At 43.5% G+C, this 18,934-nt stretch overlaps 1 protein-coding gene across 3 annotated transcripts in view; it reads left to right on the forward strand.

The window, feature by feature from the left end:
- Window positions 1-11,956: 11,956 nt before the first annotated feature.
- The window catches only part of agrn (agrin), a 235,913-nt gene continuing 228,935 nt past the window's right edge, over window positions 11,957-18,934 (forward strand). For all 3 annotated transcript variants that reach the window (XM_061767294.1, XM_061767317.1, XM_061767300.1), the window contains exons 1-2: window positions 11,957-12,551; window positions 14,306-14,567. In XM_061767294.1, the coding sequence (XP_061623278.1) occupies window positions 12,345-12,551; window positions 14,306-14,567 (469 nt within the window). In that variant the 5' untranslated portion in view covers window positions 11,957-12,344. The remainder of the gene's footprint in view (window positions 12,552-14,305; window positions 14,568-18,934) is intronic.

An 18,934-nucleotide genomic window follows, 5' to 3' on the forward strand; every position in this document is an offset into this window, starting at 1 on the left:
AATTGCCCGTAGGTGTGAATGTGAGTGCGAATGGTTGTTGGTTTGTATGTGTCCTGCGATCGGCCTCCTGCCCGATGATAGCTGGGATAGGCTCCCGCGTGAGGAGAAGCGGCTCAGAAAACGGATGGATGGATGGATGTTTGTTCACCTGGTTAATTCTATGATACAATTCTTCTTCTAAGTAGTTTTGTACAATATAGTGACACTTTTTGTTGGTGCTATATTTAGTTGTAACTGCTACATTTTGCATGCATGGTTACCCTGGGCACTCCACAAGTTTTCCCGTCGCCTCTTTATCTGTGAAAATGTGTTTCTATTTCTACAGGTACAGTATGTACAGGCTTTGAAGCGATTATAATACAATGGTATCCAATACAAGACCTGTAACAAGCGTTCTGCCTTTACAACAATAATCACGTTCACTTTTGGTTGACACTGTCATAGAAAGACAACAATTTTATAGTAAGGAGAGCCGGGTCTAATATTTTGGTTACGTCAATTGTTGTTACGTGAGAGAGTAAAACAATGCAAAGGTTGGCCTAACTTTTCCTTCCCTCTACCTTAAACACGTGATGCACTTTCTCAGTCTTCAGCCTTCAGCAGTCTTCGCATCACTGTGCATGCAACGCTCACACCTGCCTTCTCCCATTCCTGGCAGTACCCCAATCCTGCAGCTCAATCAACTTTAGGAGACTGCCCTGAAAGTATTATTCACAACAATCGAACCTCTCGCTTGCTGATCCAATGACTGCTTGATTAAGTGCAGTGTTACCAGCGGGACGATCCTTCCTTGCCTGTGAGGCCTCTTTTGTGCAAAGCAATGGTGACGGCATCAGTTTCCTTGCAGGTAAGCAAGGTCGACAGAAGAAGAACAATTAGTACAAGCACCATCCTGCTTTTAATGCTTCCAGTCTGTTATTCTAACTCAATCTGCATGACAGCCTTTTGTTGTCGCTCTGTGGCAAGGCTAACAGGAAGTAGAAATGAGTCACGTGTTTGGGGATTACTTTGATTTTGATGGCAAAGAGGGACTTTGCAATCATTAACAATTCATCTGATCACTCTTCATAACAATCTGTACTACATGCAAATCATAAAAAAAAAAAAAAAAAAAAAAACTGAGGGAGCAGATTGCGTAATGTAATTTTGAAAGCTTTTTGTCATGGCTGTAGAAGCGTCCAAAATATATCCGGGCTTCCTGTGCGGAGTTTCCATGTTCTCCCCGTGCCTGCGTGGGTTTTCTCTGGGTACTTCGGGTTCCTCCCGCATTCCAAAAACATACATGGTCGGATGATTGAAGACGAAATTGTCCGTAGGTGTGAATATGTGGTTGTTTGTCTATGCGTGCCCTGCGATTGGCTGGTGCTCATGTCAGAGTGTACACGGCCTCTCACGGAAATTTCTCATTGCTTTTTCGAAATGGTAAAATGTCAAGAGTTTATTGAAACGTACAGAGCAAAGCATTACATAATGCTGGCTGTTCGCTTCATTTTCATGACAGGTGGACTAATACATTTGTCAAGCACCGTCCACTTAATGGCATGCTTAGAGACAACCATTCACACGCTACTTAATTGACACAATACTATTCAAAGAGAATGGTTTGTCACTCATTGTTAACATAATACTTTTTGGCGTACATTGGTGCGAGTGCTTTGCTCAGCAATCATGCAGTACATTTTGAAAGGAACGGTAACTTAACTGGGAATATTTGTAGTTTGTCACGGTGTGAATGTAAGCGTGATCATCAAGCATAAATTGGGTGGCGCCCAGTACAAGCTGTTGTCTGCCTTTTGCACACGGTCAGCTGGGATAGGCTCCAGCTCCCTAAAGAATGTTGACAGTAAAGGAAATGGAGAGGTAGATGAGTCAACAATACGGACTACTAATTATTTAGAGGGGTAAAGAACAAGTTCAAAAAGAATTTATTTTAAAAGCATCAGCTACAGAGGTGCATAATTTTCTGCAGTATATAAATGTAAATGTCACATTGTGATAGCTAATGCGTGTACTTTTCAGCATCAGCGTGTAATAATATACTGTACATGTTTGTACCATGTGTTTGTGATGTGGCTTTGTAAAGCAAAGAAGGCCTCGGCAGCCTTGCGACACTTTGTATGGAGAAAACAAGAGGGTGGAAACTTGGTGGGGAAATGTAACCGTGAGAGCGAGGGGTGGGTGCAGATTCCTTTGTCGCCTTATCTTGGACGAGCCAAACATTTTTAACTGATGAGACGATCGTCATACTCAATCAGCGAAACATCCTTAAACTTGACTTTATCATGCTGGAAAAGTGGATAGACACTCGGTGCTCGTGTCCCAACAGGCCACCAGCCACCTCTGGATAGGATGTAGCAGACAGGATGTTGGACAAACTTTCATCAGCTCGGGGGCTTTGATTTCAGGCCTCTGTTCATTTCGTGCTTTGCCTCCTTACCCAAATGTGTTTTTCAAATATTTTGCAAGTGGTGGAGCCTTTCATTAAGGGGAGACCCAAACAAAAGGGAATGCGCTCGTTGAAAAGGTGGGCCGACATCTTCTTGATGCATCCATCTGCTAATCACGCACACCCTCACACTTCCCTCCCACTGTCATGTACCCCACCCCCCTCATCACATTCATGTTATGTATTCTTTTTTTTGGGGGGGGGGGTGTTTTTTCTCAAGCAGGGGAGAGGGGATTTGTATGATTCACAGATTCCTGAGTCAAAATTCACTCGGGCAACATCTGTTTTTTGGGGCCAGGGGGCGGCTCTCATCACCTACCCGGACACAGCCCCGAAGTGCAGCCTGACATGTTCACCTGCCCAGACAGCGCTGACTCTCATGAGTTATTTTGGTGCAAATTGTACAGATATTGTTTGGGTTTTTGGTTTAAGGGAAAGCAGGCTGTGCAGGTGCAATGAAAATCTGAACCATTCATCCGTCCGACTTCTGCCGTTTATCCATTTCGGGGGCACGTGTGACCTGAAACCTAACCCATCTGAGTTAGGGTGAGAATCAGACTACAACCCGGACTCAGAACAGGACAGAACATGCATCATAACATTCTTTTTGACGACACTAAAACAATAAAACACTCCCTCTTAACTTGAATGACTAATGATGAAGGTTTAAGCGACTTGTGACAGTTGTTAGTTCGTCTATGTGCGCTGCAATTGACTGGCGGTTATACAATCCACGGTCTAGTCTGCCTCGCGTGCAAAACCAGATGGAACGTGTCAAAAACCAAAGACACGATCATTGATTTTCGGAAGTCCACCTCATTTCCACCACCATTGATCTTGAGATGATGGAGAAGTACTGTACAAATATCTCGGTGTGGTCCTTGACAATAAACTGTTTTGAACCTCATGTTGATGTTACCTGAAACAAAGATTCAGCAAAGATTGTACTTCCTGAGGAAAATGTCAACCTTCCATGTTTATTCTGAGATGACGACTCGCTTCCTATGGATGACGAGGCTGCGCACGACATACCTGCTGTGGAATACGAAGGCGCAAACGCAAGCATTTCAAAGGATGCATGACCGAAGGTGGCCGCGGTAGCTAAAGTCAGATAAGAGTTTGATTACTCATTGCTCAGTTGGGCTAAATCTTCAACTGACCTTTACGTTTGCAAGCATTATTTCTGTGTGCTCTTTCTCAATATTGATTTCAAGGGATACCGCATGTCCTCACGTGCCGAGAATAAACTTTTTTTCCCCCCTCCACTTTCCTCAAACCTGAAACCTACTTTTCAATCCAGCCAGGCTTCTTTGATTCTGAGCTGAGTCAGCATAGCTTTGTCTAATGACAGGGCATAAAGTGGTACAATGACACTGCAGTGGGCAATTAGCTAATGCAACTGAACAGCAATTTCGAGCCAATCCAAGTACTGGATGTAAAGGAGGCAGTCATGATGACGGTGCACTTTTTGTTGTTGTTGTTTTTTGTACCTGGCTTAGCTCATCTTTGGCACACACTCACGTCAGTGTGCTGACTTGAAGGGCAGTTACAAAGATAGACAGAGTTCTCGTGTAGAATTCTTGTGTAGAAGTCTCTCTCTCTCCCCCTGGTGAGACACACAGTAGGGATCACGCACTATTGCTAATCCAAGTATCACTTTATTGGGGAAAGCTAAAACCAGTTAATCCTGAATTGCATCCTTTTGGATTTTCAATTCCGACTGATAAAAAGTCTTTGGTCAGCGGTCTCGTGCTCATTGTGAGATTCAATGTGTAAAACAGAAGCTATGCGACACTTCACTGAGATGGATAAACGAAATGTGTTTAAATCTTGACTGTGACCTTTTTGTTAGGCCTAGTTCTTTGCAGCTACTCTGGTATGTTCAGTTCAGTGGATTCAGTTAAGCATCGTAGAAATGGACAAGATGGACAAGGATCTTTTTGGGTAACACTGTGTCACAATGCTAATGCAGCCCTATGGGGGGCACAAGCCAGTGCAAACTGTAGGCCGGTCCCAAGCCAGGATAAATGCAGAGGGTTGCGTCAGGAAGGGCATCCGGCTTCAAATATGAGCGTTCATCCAAAGAATTCCACACCGGATCGATCGTGGCCCGGGTTAACAACTTCCGACACCGGCGCCGTCAACCTGCAGGGCGCCGGTGGAAATTCAGCCACTGTGAGTCGAAGTCGAAGAAGAAGAAAAAGAGGTGGAAAGCGGGTTCTTCGGCAGAAAGAGAAGAGGAAAGCACAGAGCCTCGAACTGAATGTGAGGACTTTGAATGTTGGGACTATGACAGGAAAATCTCGGGAGTTGGTTGACATGATGATTAGGAGAAAGGTTGCTATATTGTGTGTCCAGGAGATCAGGTGGAAAGGCAGTAAGGCTAGACGTTTAGGGGCAGGGTTGAAATTATTTTTCCATGGTGTAGATGGGAAGAGAAATGGAGTTGGGGTTATTTTATAAGAAGAGTTGGCTAAGAATGTCTTGGAGGTGAAAAGAGTACCAGATCGAGTGATGAGGCTGAAACTTGAAATTGAGGGTTTTATGTATAATGTGATTAGTGGCTATGCCCCACAGGTAGGAGGTGACCTTGAGGTGAAAGAGAAATTCTGGAAGGAGCGAGACAAAGTAGTTCTGAGCATGCCAGACAGAGAGAGAGTCGTGATTGGTGCAGATTGTAATGGACAAGTTGGTGAAGGAAATAGGGGTGATGAAGAAGTGATGGGTAAGTACGGCATCCAGGAGAGGAACTTGGAGGGACAGATGCTGGTAGACTTTGCAAAAAGGATGCAAATGGCTGTAGTGAACACTTTTTTCCAGAAGAGGCACGAACATAGGGTGACCTACAAGAGCGGAGGTAGAAGCACGCAGGTGGATTACATCTTGTGCAGACGATGTCATCTGAAGGAGGTTGTGGTAGGGGAGAGTGTGGCTAGACAGCATAGGATGGTGGTGTGGAAGATGACTCTGGTGGTGGGGAGGAAGATTAGGAAGACAAAGGCAGAGCAGAGAACCATGTGGTGGAAGTTGATACAGGACGAGTGTTGTGCAGCTTTTCGGGAAGAGGTGATACAGGCTCTCGGTGGACGGGAGGAGCTTCCAGAAGACTGGACCGCTGCAGCCAAGGTGATCAGAGAGGCAGGCAGGAGAGTACTTGGTGTATCTTCTGGGAGGAAAGGAGAGAAGGAGACTTGGTGGTGGAACCTCACAGTACCGGAAATCATACAAGGAAAAAGGTTAGCTAAGAAGAAGTGGGACACTGAGAGGACCGAGGAGAGGCAAAAGGAATACGTTGAGATGCGACACAGGGCAAAGGTAGAGGTGGCAAAGGCCAAACATGAGGCATATGAGGACATGTATGGCAGGTTGGACACTAAAGAAGGAGAAAAGGATCTCTACAGGTTGGCCAGACAGAGGGATAGAGATGGGAAGGATGTGCAGCAGGTTAGGGTGATTAAGGATAGAGATGGAAATATGTTGACTGGTGCCAGCAGTGTGCTAGCTAGATGGAAAGAATACTTCGAGGAGTTGATGAATGAGGAAAATGAGAGAGAAGGGAGAGTAGAAGAGGGAAGTGTGGTGGACCAGGAAGTGGAGATGATTAGTAAGGGGGAAGTTAGGAAGGCATTAAAGAGAATGAAAAATGGAAAGGCAGTTGGTCCTGATGACATTCCTGTGGAGGTATGGAAGCATCTAGGAGAAGTGGCTGTGGAGTTTTTGACCAGCTTGTTCAATAGAATTCTAGTGCGTGAGTAGATGCCTGAGGAATGGAGGAAAAGTGTGCTGGTGCCCATTTTTAAGAACAAGGGTGATGCGCAGAGCTGTGGGAACTATAGAGGAATAAATTTGATGAGCCACACAATGAAGTTCACAGAGGAGAAGTAGTGAGTATATTGGTAGAAGGATGATGAGGATGGAGCTGCCAGGCAAGAGAGCGAGAGGAAGACCAAAGAGAAGGTCGATGGACGTCGTGAGGGAAGACGTGAGGGCAGTTGGTGTTGGAGAGCAGGATGCAGGAGGTAGGCTGACATGGAAAAGGATGACGCGCTGTGGTGACCCCTAACGGGACAAGCCCAAAGCAAAAGAAGAAGACTGCGTCACATTGCTATGATGTCACACTATTTATCACCATCCCACCTACACACACCACAGTGGAATAGCAACCTTGATCAAGGTTTTACCATTCCAAACCGCACTGCGGCACACTGAATGGGTCTGTGGTGGCAACCTGGCTGCAGCTGCGGACCGCACCGTGGTTGCAGAGTGTCACAGTAGACTCATTTCGTAATGGACTCGAGAGAGCACCTGCCAAAGATCAAGCGGGGAATGCATTATAGGTAGCCTATCCATTAGACAAAAAGCCAGCATAAATTGTGTTACGGCCATAATATAAATGGCTAGAGCAGATAGATGACTGTTTGTTTTGTGTGTGTGTTTTCTTTTTTAAAAAAAAATATATAAATATATGTTTTAGCTGTTCTGCCTACATTGTCCAGGGCAGTATTATTAAACTAAAGAAAAGCGTTCAATTTTGCACCAAATGGCCACGAGGGCACTGCACAAGTTATTAATTGATGAATCCAGAACTAAAACTGTGATCCTCGACTCAGTTACAATAAAGGCTTCCAACCAGTTTCTCCTTATAATGCATCAGTCAGTTGCTTAATAAGCTCCAATTAGCAGAGAAAATCCGTTTTGAATCTGTAGGAAATGTTGGGAATTCATATTTTCCAACTAAAATAGTACAATATTGAGTTCATTAAATTCAACTTCAGAGAGCCGTCTGTAGCGTGCGGGATAACGCTGAAGCCGTTCAAACTAAAGTGGCATCTGGAAACAAACCATCAATCACTGTGACAAAGCGGGTGATAAAACCACAATGCCTTTTTTTACCTTGAGGCCCAACCGTTCCTGTACCGAGTGGCCTGGGCCCTATTTAAGTATGTGTTACCGTGGTGGTTTGATTTGTATTCAATAACTAAACCGAAACCACTTGCAGACAGTTTCTAAACATATTTAAAAAAAAAAAAAAGATATCATTTGATTATCAAAATGATATTCATCATATGTGCAATATATAAACCCAAGATAACTAACAAGCCGACATTTCATGGAAAAAAACAACAAAGCTGCTACAAGAGCAATTTAAAGTTTGTCAGGTTTATGAACACAAAAATAACCAATTATTCGAATTTATCTCCGAAAATAAAGCTTGCACTTTAAAACAATGATGAGGAAAAAAAAGAAAAAGAAAAACAAAGGTTTGAAATTGAATAAATAAACCTGTGGGCCATTTTCTCCCGTGTCTAATCCGTAACGAAGCAAAGCCCTCCAAATGGTGTTCCTCACACACACGCCGTTATCTCGGCTCCACTCAAACTTATCGTTGGCACCTGTTCAGATACAACAGATAGCCAATAGTCGAAGCCCAAGGAACACGGGAAACCAGGCTGGTATCATGACACAGCATTTGCGCTCTAAGTGAAATATGTTATCTTATACAGTATCTCATATGAAGAAACACAGCTATGATCAATCACATGTATATCTTTGTTCAACTTTGTTCAACCGCAATTTAACAGCAACGCAAGTGCCAGTATTTTTGGCAGTCATACCCTCTATGTTGTCCGTTAGTGTACTACTTATGCAAAGTATACAAATAGGAAATAAAACATGACTGGGATGTTTAGAAATGCAGTGTTGACGGATACACGGGAAGAACATCGCGATTCATGCGAGAGATCGTAATATATTGCAAGATGAACTAAAGCATTGGACATTCCAGTTAAATAAAACCAGGTGTGAAAAACCAGGTGTGAATCCCGCTCTCGTGTTTAAACTTGACAGCAGAAAGTAGAGGGCCATCTGCCAAAGTGTCAGCAAGCGAAACAACAATGTGTTTGCCGCAACTCCTCGAGTGCAAGTGTTGGTCTTTGGAAAGTGGCGCTCCAAACGTGGCCAACAACAACCCATGCCTTATTTTCATTATTTATGGTTGACACACCTCTAATGTACCTTACTTAGCTGGTCAATACTGTCACTGTACTTTAGATTTACTTCGGGTGGTTTTTTTTAACGTGTTCATTTGATATATTCAATCCATGACCTCAAACTCGCCCGACGATATATATATATATATATATATATATATATATATATATATATATATATATATTATATTGCGATGCGATGCGTAATGCCTTCTCTTTCCTTAAATCCACCATTCTTACCTTCTTATCTTCCACTAGATGTGCTCAGGCCCAGCCTCCAACTTCCTGGGGTGGGATCTCAGATTAGGGGCTTTTTTTTTTAGAGAGTCTATCAAATGATTTTGTTGTTTTCTTTTTTTTTTCCCATCGATCTTCTACATTATTGTTCACCTGTAACTTGTGTCCTGCTCAGAGCTGAAACCGAAAATAACAAGTTTGTTAATTCACTCCAATGTGAGGGTGCTGCCACGAAAGAAACAAAGTGGCCTTGCACCTGTGTTGGTTCTCGCTCATTTTATCAGTTCATCCGAGAGGCTCCGGAGCCTCCACTGGTCTACAGGTGGGATAATTTGATTCAAAGTCCACTCCCATCAAATGTCTTGTATTTATTATCTTTTTATCAGGTTTGCAAGATAATTTAGTGTGAAAACGTCCACAATGTCCTTTTTCAAACTATTGTAGTTGGTCTTCTTCATCTGGCAGTTGAGACGGCCGGATTTCTCATTAGTATGCGACATTTAAACCAGCGAGACCAACCAGAGCGCCGTTCGAGTTCCGAAAATGCTTCTGAATTTCTCCCAAAATAAATGGAAGCCATTTATTCCTCAACTGGTCTGAGTTTGGCAGGTGTTGCAAAGCTTTGCAGAAGTTGCAGTTGCTCTGCAAACTTCCCGTGATGACCACGAAGTGGGCAGGTGCTCGTTCTAAATCACAAACACATCTGATCCGTTTGTCGTGAGGCTTATGCCGTTTATCGTCTTTTGCATTCAATTGAACAAGCGCATAGATGTCAAACTTAAACCGGGTCACAAACTCATTACGAACTTTATGTATAAAACAGAAGAAAACAAAATGATTTTGATGGAAGGGGGCCTTTAACGTAGTTTTACAGCTGTTTTTGTCAATATTTTTTTTTTACATGACGGACCCCCCTCCCCAAAAAAAACCCTCCCCCGGATCCCCTATCCCTCCGAAGATCCAAACACTTGCTTTCCAATCCAGTCATACGATTGTCCTATGCTATGATTTGCAAGAAGGTGCATTTACGGCCTTCCGCACAGTATTTATCTGCTTAGTGCATTTTTTGTTGTTGTTCTTGCAGTTATTGAGCTCTGACGTTACAAATATCCTCACCGAGATTGTAGAGTAAGAATTGTCCTCTCGGTAGAAAGGTCTTCTGCAAACATCTGCAGGGATTTCTCAGTTTCATATTGCACTGCAAAAGCTTAATCTGAGAAAACACGAGGCGCATCGGGATGACGACGGACTGCCAAGATTCAGAATCACTTCAGCGGGTGTGCTCCGTTATTTACGTTTCACACACTGTGCGATATCACTTGACATGACTCAAACCTACGCTCAGAGCGTCTTTTGGCAGTGATTTCCCCGACACCCCGTGACGCAATGATGAACAAAGGCGCAGTCGTGCAGCTGCACTGGATTTGCATACAATTTGGCTCTCTGTCCTACATATCTCTCCGTATACAAAAAACAGCGATGGAACGTCAATTGGAGTGTGTGTATGTTAATCGTCGCCGTAACTACCCGATCGGCAGCTGCATCCAATCTAATAGCTGTATGACAACACCGCTGGTGCAAACAACACCGTTGGTGAAACGGTGGATTCAGGAAAAAACTCCAACAGTCGTGAAAAATGGAGATTATTATTTTTTTGGGGAACATATCTAAACCTGTCTTAGCCAACCGCCTAAATCTGTCAAAAAAAAAAATTACGAGATGCTACATAATTGACTAAGTTTGAGGTAACTTACGAACACATGACCCAAAGATATGACTTGCACAGCATGAAGTTGTTTCAGCACGTTGTGTTTATTTTTGTGGCTTTATTGCTCTAAATTCCTGCTCATTTATAATCCAAAGAAATGTAATTGAGGACCATTGTTGAACCAACGGAACAGCGCCAGGACACACATGTCGACGGTCTTTTGGATTTTGTTCTTTAACGACACGGCAGATTAGTCGTGGTCACGGTTCACGACTGAGTAATAAACAATTAGCAGTGAGAGAATTTCCGTAAGTTAGTGAGTTTTCCCCCTGCAACTCACTCTTGTAATATTTCACCGCGTGTGATTTTTTTTTTTTCACCCAAGAAAGTCGTCTGTTTGTACTAACTCAGTTGTTAAAAGTGAGGTTTAGGAACAAATTTCTCCAAATATCTTCTTCGGCAACAGTGCAGCAGCAAGCCTGTCATTTTCCCCAGGAATAGACGCCTAGTTAAAATTACAGCTTTTAAGGACTAGAAATTGACGCACTGTCTGTGCTCAAATGGAACCCTGGAAATATAACCATGTGGTATCATTTATACATTTATACAAGGTTTATGATATAAGCGTGGATCCTTAATGACATATGACACAGTGTGTATTTAGCTTGGCCTGTGCTGCATTAGAATGTTTTTTTTTTTTTTAAAGGCTCTTCAACCATAAATTGTACAGTAGTAACTCTCAATTCTCAAAAGCGTCTGGTAATTGGGAAGTGTCTGCATTTAGAAATCTGTTGAGGGATTTAAAAAAAATAAAAATAAATTGTTGATATTGTCACTTTTTTTTTTTTAAATGCGTTGTTGTGGATATAAAAAAGACTTATGTAGTTTTATAAGACGTCATTTGTCATGGTGACTCATTTGTTAATTGCACTTTTTACGGAACCACAGTAAGCTAGTATAATGTCGCCGAGAGGAAGTAAAACTGTTGTTAAACGACATGACATCAGAATTTTGTATTTTTTTTTGTTGCCATTGTCAGTCAAAGTTACATTGACAAAAAAAATAATAATACAAAATACAAATAAGAATACAAATAATAAACAATGACCATGTAACAATTTCTTCTGTCATTCAACTCTTCGTGCTTTGAGGTACAGAACCCAAACAGATTTTGAAATGATGAATAATATTCTTAAAAATGCAATTTGGTGACGTTAGGTCGAAAATGACCTCATACTCAACAAAGAAGGCTAACCATTTTATGTAAACAAGTTTATATTTCCTTTTAGTGAGCATTTTAGCAGCTTAGGTGAAAAGATTGAAATAAAAAAAAAAAATGACAAATGCATTTCCTTTGCTTGTGTTCTATGTGCATATTTTGTATGATTTATTTTTTTTGGTCATCATGAATTGATAGTGTAGCATTGGAGTAGTTTACTGATGTCGTGGTTTCACCTCTTGCAGCTTTCTCACGACTTCTGCATTGGCGAGGACGCCGTCTGTGCGACTGGGGGCGCACTTGATCAGCCCACTTTGCCGGGAGGAGGAGGAGGACATCCCTGCCGTCACCCCGCGGGACGCACGCAGACACACTTGTGGGATCAGCTATTTAGATTGCATGCAAATTCATGTGCGTGAGAGAGAGAGGGAGAGAGGGGGAGACAAAAGTGCTGTTGCATTCCTGCAGAGAGAGAGAGAGAGAGAGAGAGATCCCTCTTCCCCTTCCTCCACCTTCCTCCACCTTCCTCCCTCTTCCAGCCCCGCGGCGGCGGAAAGGAGATTTTTCAATCCCGGCTGCAGATGCGCGAAACCGGCCTGCGGAGCGGAAGACACACAACGGTCGCCGGTCGAGAAAGTTTGCGGAGAGGCTGGGCCCGAAGATCGAAAGTCGTCCCAACAAGTGGTAGAGTCCGACCGGCGACATTCGAGGTCCCACTGATCATTTGCTAAGAAAGGTTCACTTATGCAAATGAGTTCCCGGCGGAGGCTCGCGGCCGGCCGGGCGGCGCTGCTCCTCGCCGGCTTGCTGGCGGCTCTGTGGCGCGCCTGTCTGGCCGGTTGCCCGGAGAAAAACCTGGAGGACCGCGAGGAAGAGGCCAACGTCGTTCTGACGGGCACCGTGGACGAAATCATAAACGTGGACCCGGTGCACAACACTTACTCTTGCAAGGTGAGTATCTCGACGCGATTGGTGATTCTTGCGAGTAGCGTTAAGCCAACACACCTGCCGCATGCACACAAAAACAAACAAACAAACAAACAAACAAACAAAAATGGAGCGTATGCAACTATACAGCCACACTTTGTGTGCCCGGAAAGAAGTTATTTGCATTGCAGACACACACACACACACAGAGATTGGAAAGGTAGTGGCCTTTTCCACGACAAAAAAAAAAAAAAAAATGAAAAGAAAAGACACCCAATATGATCAAATTGGATGAAATATTTGATATCGAAGCATCTGGTTCTGTGTGGCGTGCAAGACAAATACACAGCTCGTGTAAAACGAATTTGCCACTTTATAACAAATGATAAAATCAACATTTGTGTCATTTGTTTCAGTTCAATTCATTATTAGGAAGCACAAGAAGTGATATCGCTAAACTTTTTTTAAGACCAAGCTTGCGTACTTTTGTAACATACTTTTTTTTTGTTTTCATTTCGTCACAAATCTGTTTGTTGAATGTGTCAAGTTTGACAAGTTTGACAACTCATTGGCAAATGCGTTTGCCAGCATTGCAATTCGCCAAGGTGATTCAGAATGCGCACGAGTACGGCAAGAATGGATTATTTGGAACCTAATCCAGTATTAAGCGCAGTGTGCTACACGGCTGCCTCACAGTTCTGAGGTTCGGGGGTTCGAATCTCCTGTGTGTCTGTACGAGGCCCTCGGAGGAAAAGGTTTGGGACACCGATGATTTCGGTCCTTCTGAGGTTTGGCTGCAAATTTGGAGGGTGAACGTAAAAACAGCATTGGAAAAAAAAACCCAAAACACGCGCTGTTCCCGGGCCATCGCTGTGGAAGAAGTCGACCTCTCTCCCCATCGCATGTGCATTCATTGTGAAACTTTTGCACCGCAGTAGACTTGTGGTAGACCACTCTGTAATCTGTCAAAATAAACAGCCGTGTTTGGTCAACTTGCTTTCCGTCTCTGAGTGACTTGAGCTGAGTCGATTAGAGGCACACAGTTCTTGCGCTGCAGACAGAAACTGCTACAATTGCTAAACTGAGTCATTACACTGTACAGCGATCTGATCGGCGTGATCGGTATCGGCCGATAGTTAGCATTTTATGCTGATCGGCTGATTGTGTTGATTCGCGTTAATGCCGATCAATGACGTCATTGACTCCGCATCGCCATCGTGTGTGTACAGCATATTTGAATCCAAAAGCGAGTTTATTTTTGAGCCCTGTCACGTGTCTTTTGACATAGTCCTGTAAATATCGGACCGCCAATAAAGTTAGTAAAAAAACACGTAATGCCCGGATCAGACTACGAGACAAATTTGGTCTTTCACGATTGCGCTATGTCAGACCACTGCAATAAAATCTCCGCGTGCCGTCTTTTACGATCGGCGGGCTTTATCTTGTCGACTCAAATCCGACCGGATACACTCGTTACCGTGGCAACGACAACACCATTGTATCATGTATTATAAGACAAAATGGGGAAATAGGTGTGGTGGTGGTCAAGATTTTCAATTAAGGATTGCTTGAGGTATGTTCGCATATTTTGCATTGCCTCCATTTATAGTTATTGTTTGTTGTCCTAAAGGTGGATGACACAAATATCTGTATCCACACCAACATATAACGGTTTCTTCCTTGGCCTATGCAACCAAGTTTCTTTGTGAACATCTTCTGATTAGTATTTTTTATTTCGATTATTATATTGTGTTTTCCCGTCGTTCTTTGACTCCTAGGTCAGGGTGTGGCGCTACTTGAAAGGAAAGACCAGCATAAACCGTGAAATTCTCTTGGACGGTGGCAACAAGGTGATGATCGGCGGCTTTGGCAACGCAGGAATCTGCGACAATCAGGTTGCCACGGGCGACACGCGCATATTCTTCCTTAACCCCGCCCCGGAGTTCATGGGGCCCGAACACAAGAATGAACTGATGCTCAACTCAAGCCTGATGAGGATTACGCTGCGGAACCTGGAGGATGTGGAACACTGCGTGGAAGGTAAGCAGACACTTTCTGATTCGGTTTTCTCTAGTTCTCAAACCTTTTACACCAAGTAGCACCTCCAAAAATACTCGCATTTACCACCATAATAACAAACACGAATACAGAGTAGTGCAGTAGGCCCAGGTGTTCATCCAAAACGAGGGAGGAGTTTTATTCCGGTATATTTTATTCAGGTTTGTTCACTATTTTTGTTAGCCACTGTGGTTAAATAATGATTCAATTAAAATAGATTTCGGATCAAAAGTTGAGTAAGAATTGTGCCTCGATAAATGCTTGAGGCACATTGTCTCTAATTGATTCGAGACAAATGTATTGCACTTATACAATTCAATTCAATTGAATTTTACTGAACAAATATACTGTAATGATTAAAACAACTTTTTTTTTTTTTTAAAGTTGAAGCCACTGAAACATTATGCACTGTTTGAACATTTCATTCAGTGATTCTTTCACGTACCGTGAGAGGAAGCATGCTTTATGAAGTGCCTCATTCTAAATTTAGTTTCCTGACTCTTTTGAGTTCTGTTCCGTTTTTTTTTGTTGTTTTTTTAATTGACTGAAAGCAATTGTTGCTCACTTAACACTGCAAAGATTTCATACAGTGGATACTGCTTAAATGAACTCTTGGACACATGAGTCACTTTAGGAGCTTTGTTGCTCTGGTGAACGTCGGTCGTTGTGTTTCCTGGAGGTGGGCGTGCCAGTCCAACACCTGAGTGAGCACACTTTAGTGGTCAAAGAGTCATTCCTGACCTTTGCACTCGATTGCTTGGCTGTTTTAAGTCAGGGGTTAAACAATTTACCATTTATAGCCTCGTAGCAGTCGAATGTAAATGCTTCCACTTTTTACGACTGTTTCACACCATTTTCCATTTAATAAATTAAATATTAGCTGGCAATCCCACGTGTTGTTTCAAAGTACATTTATTTTCTTCTGAAATGAACCGTGCAGCCGGTGTCAGTGGGACGTGAGCTTACCACTGTTTAACTTTTACTGTTTGCAGCTGTTCAAAGTTTGAATCAAAACGATAGCACAGCTGTGAGCACTGGGGGCGGGGTTTCTTATTTCAGATATTTTTGTGTAGGGCTGCAGGATTAATCGAATTGTAATCGTGATCGCGATTTTGATTGTCACAATTAAATGAGCCTGATGTTGGGCGATTTCTTACGTTTAAAATGCAGGCACTGCTGCTAGTCATATGAAAAGTGCTTCATTTGCAGCAGTGCCCCGCAACCTAGTCAGCCAGCCGCTAGGGGGCGAACGCATGGTTACGGCTTCATTAAGCTGACCGCAATGAAAAAAAAACACCACAATTAAATAGAGAGGGAAATCTCCACGGTATACTTCTTTGTAGTTTGTGACCGTGCACGACTGACCAATGGTCAAGCGGAACAACGGAGACGTAGCGTTATTTCAAATGAAAGGTCGGTGCTAATGTTATAGCCTTCTATACATAAACCGTATTTTCTTCCGTCCATCCCTTGTCAGTACCGCTTCATCCTCACGAGGGTCGCGGGCGTGCTGGAGCCTCGCTCGGCTATCTTCGGGCGAGAACTGGTCGCCAGCCAATCGCAGGGCACGTAGAAACAAACAACTGCTCGCGCAGACATTCACACCTACGGGCAATTTAGAGTCTTCAATCAACTTAGCACCCATGTTTTTGGGATGTGGGAGGAAAGCGGAGTGCCTGGAGAAAAGCCACACAGGCACGGGGAGAACATGCAAACTCCACACAGGCGGGGCCGGGATTTGAACCCCGCTCCTCAGAACTGTGAGGCGGATATGCTAACCAGTTGGCCACCGTGCCGCCTAAATATCCGCTGAAAATAATCGTGATTATTAATTTGGGCTTAATAGACCAGCCCTATGTTTGGTTGCATTTTGAAGGGTTGTTGTTTCAAGTGTCTGTCCTGCCATGGACCCCTGTGCTGGTATCCCCTTCACCCCGACTTTTCTTCTCATTGCTGCTTTGGAGTGGGTAGCTTTTTGGCTGTGACTACTATCGCTCCTGTTTGTTTTGGCCCCTTGTATTTGAAGACGGGTTACTTCACAACCACATTTCTTCATGTCACTGCTCAAGTGGATGAATGAACAGAATGCTCCAAGAAGTCATTGGTTCAAAGTAAGGGTGCTTTTACACCTAAAGTTCACTTTGTCTCTCCCGGTTTGTATACTTACAGTAAGTCCGATTCTTAATAAGGCCACACATTTAATGACCATGCCAAACCTAAGAGATGTTCAATGAGTCAACACTGTTGAATAACAGAGTTCAGTCATTTCGCATAAAACCTGCTTGGTTTTCTTTTGCCCACTGCGATGTCCAATTGCCAGTTCCAAGAAGATTGACATGTTTGAGCCACTATCAAACCTTTATATAGTGACTGGGATAATGACGTGCCTCCATTTAAGGAGATTTTGGCCTGGTTTTAGTGCTACATTTGAATGAAGAGAGTCAAGTCAGATGGGATTGTGTGCAACCCCTGCCTTCTGAGATTTGGATATCTTTGCAATGGGGCAAGACTCTACCTGCCACCGAACACATTGTGCGCTCCCGTGGCTTCTCCTCATTCTTGACATGTTGGATAGACTCCGGAATGCCTGGCAGGGAGCTAGGCTGGGAGACATGCTCTCAAGAAAAGGGCTTTGTGTGAGCTACTTGACACTGGGAATTTGAGAATTCAGGAGAAGCAAGAGAAAAAGCGCATCCAGCGCCATTCTACAACGACCACTTCCTCCGACAAAAGAGTGCTGAAAAGTGGCATCTGAGAGTGACAATAGAAACACTGATCATTTGGTTCCGTACAGAACCGAACCAAAGTGCTTCCTGGAAACGGTTGTCTATCAGCATCCTGTCAACGCACCCAATACTGTTTCAAATTCTACCCCGTGGAAACGGGTATCATGTGTACAACCGCTTGTCGACAGACGTTCATTGAGCCCTCCCCCGAAGAATGTTTACAATTTCCCAGTAAACACTTGCAGGACGGGCCAATCTTGAAATGATATTAACCGAAGTGGGCTTGAACCCCCCCCCATCTTTGAATCTTGTAATTTTGAAGGAAAACTTAGCAAATGCATTGCACAAAGTTCGTCTTTGCCGACGTTGTAAGAATATCCAAGCTATGCTGTCGTTGTGATGTCGTTTTCCAACTCAATTTTCCCGTATTGTGGACTTAATCACAGATGTGTGCTATGCCAGAGGCATTATGGTTTGGAAAGAGAGGCGGGCCCTTCCATGGAGAAATGTCTTATCAATTTTGCGTCTGCCGTAGCGCGCGATGACCCTTTCCTTCAATAGTCTGGCACAGTCGAGAAACTGTTTCTTGGTTCTTCATTTCTGTCCTCCTCCTCTCTATCGCGTGTCTTTCTAAAGAAGGTGAGAAATGGACCAGTATTTCTGTCATCCATGCATAATACATATTGTAAGGGGCATTTTCCTGCTCAGTCATTCAATCTCTAGGATCGGGCTCCATAGCGATTGGGTTAGCCAAGCTTGCTGAGATCTTGTCGGGGGTCCTGATTTACCAGCAGGTGGTCCTGCTTAATGATGTGCAAGCAGACAGGTCAGTGGAATTGTTCTCGGGGTGGGTGGGATAGAGAAATGTGTGAGTCACCCCCTCCATTGCCTCTTTTCTCCCTTTCTATCTGCTGTTCCTTCTGTGAATGAGTCTTGGCCTTTTCCCACTGTTTGTGCAAGGTGGAGGCACCGAGTAGTCCGGAATGGCAAACCTGCTCAAGCCACCTGTATGCCTTTTTCCTATGTGAGAGGAATAAAAGACACCTTTTCTGTATTTCTGTATTTTCGGTATGATGGCCAATGGCGCTTTCTTTGAGAACGCTCAAGACTTTGCAGCATATGCAAGGGTCACTTCCCAGCTTCACCTCACCAGTGGCTCCATGTCTTACAAGATCTTCCAAAGATTTTAGGATGTACGCCATGATTTAGTTTCAATCATTTTTTTCTTTGGAATAAGGCTACAGATAGGACAACTTTCCATAAACAAAGAAATATAGTAGATGGGTTTTTTTTTTATTTATGAGAGTAGATCTCTGGTTACTAAGAGTGTGATCAAATTCAAATGTTGAAATCTATATGACACCCAGATTGTCATCCCATCCATGCCTGTATGGGCAGCCATTTTGGTTGGGATGGCATAAGAATAGTAATAATAAAAAAAAAGGCTCAATTTCAGCAGTGGCATCTTGGCAAACAAGCGTGGCTGTTTAACAGATAATTGTATTTTCCTCTTGATTTGCGTCGTGATGAACTCAATTTCTGACCCGACGTCTCGCAGAAGCATACGTTTTCTTGAAAGGATTACTAAAAGAGCCGAGACCCGGTAGGACCAAGGTCTCTCCG

This window comes from Phyllopteryx taeniolatus, chromosome 1 (genome assembly GCF_024500385.1).
Source record: "Phyllopteryx taeniolatus isolate TA_2022b chromosome 1, UOR_Ptae_1.2, whole genome shotgun sequence".
In the NCBI taxonomy this organism is placed as follows: Eukaryota; Metazoa; Chordata; class Actinopteri; order Syngnathiformes; family Syngnathidae; genus Phyllopteryx; species Phyllopteryx taeniolatus.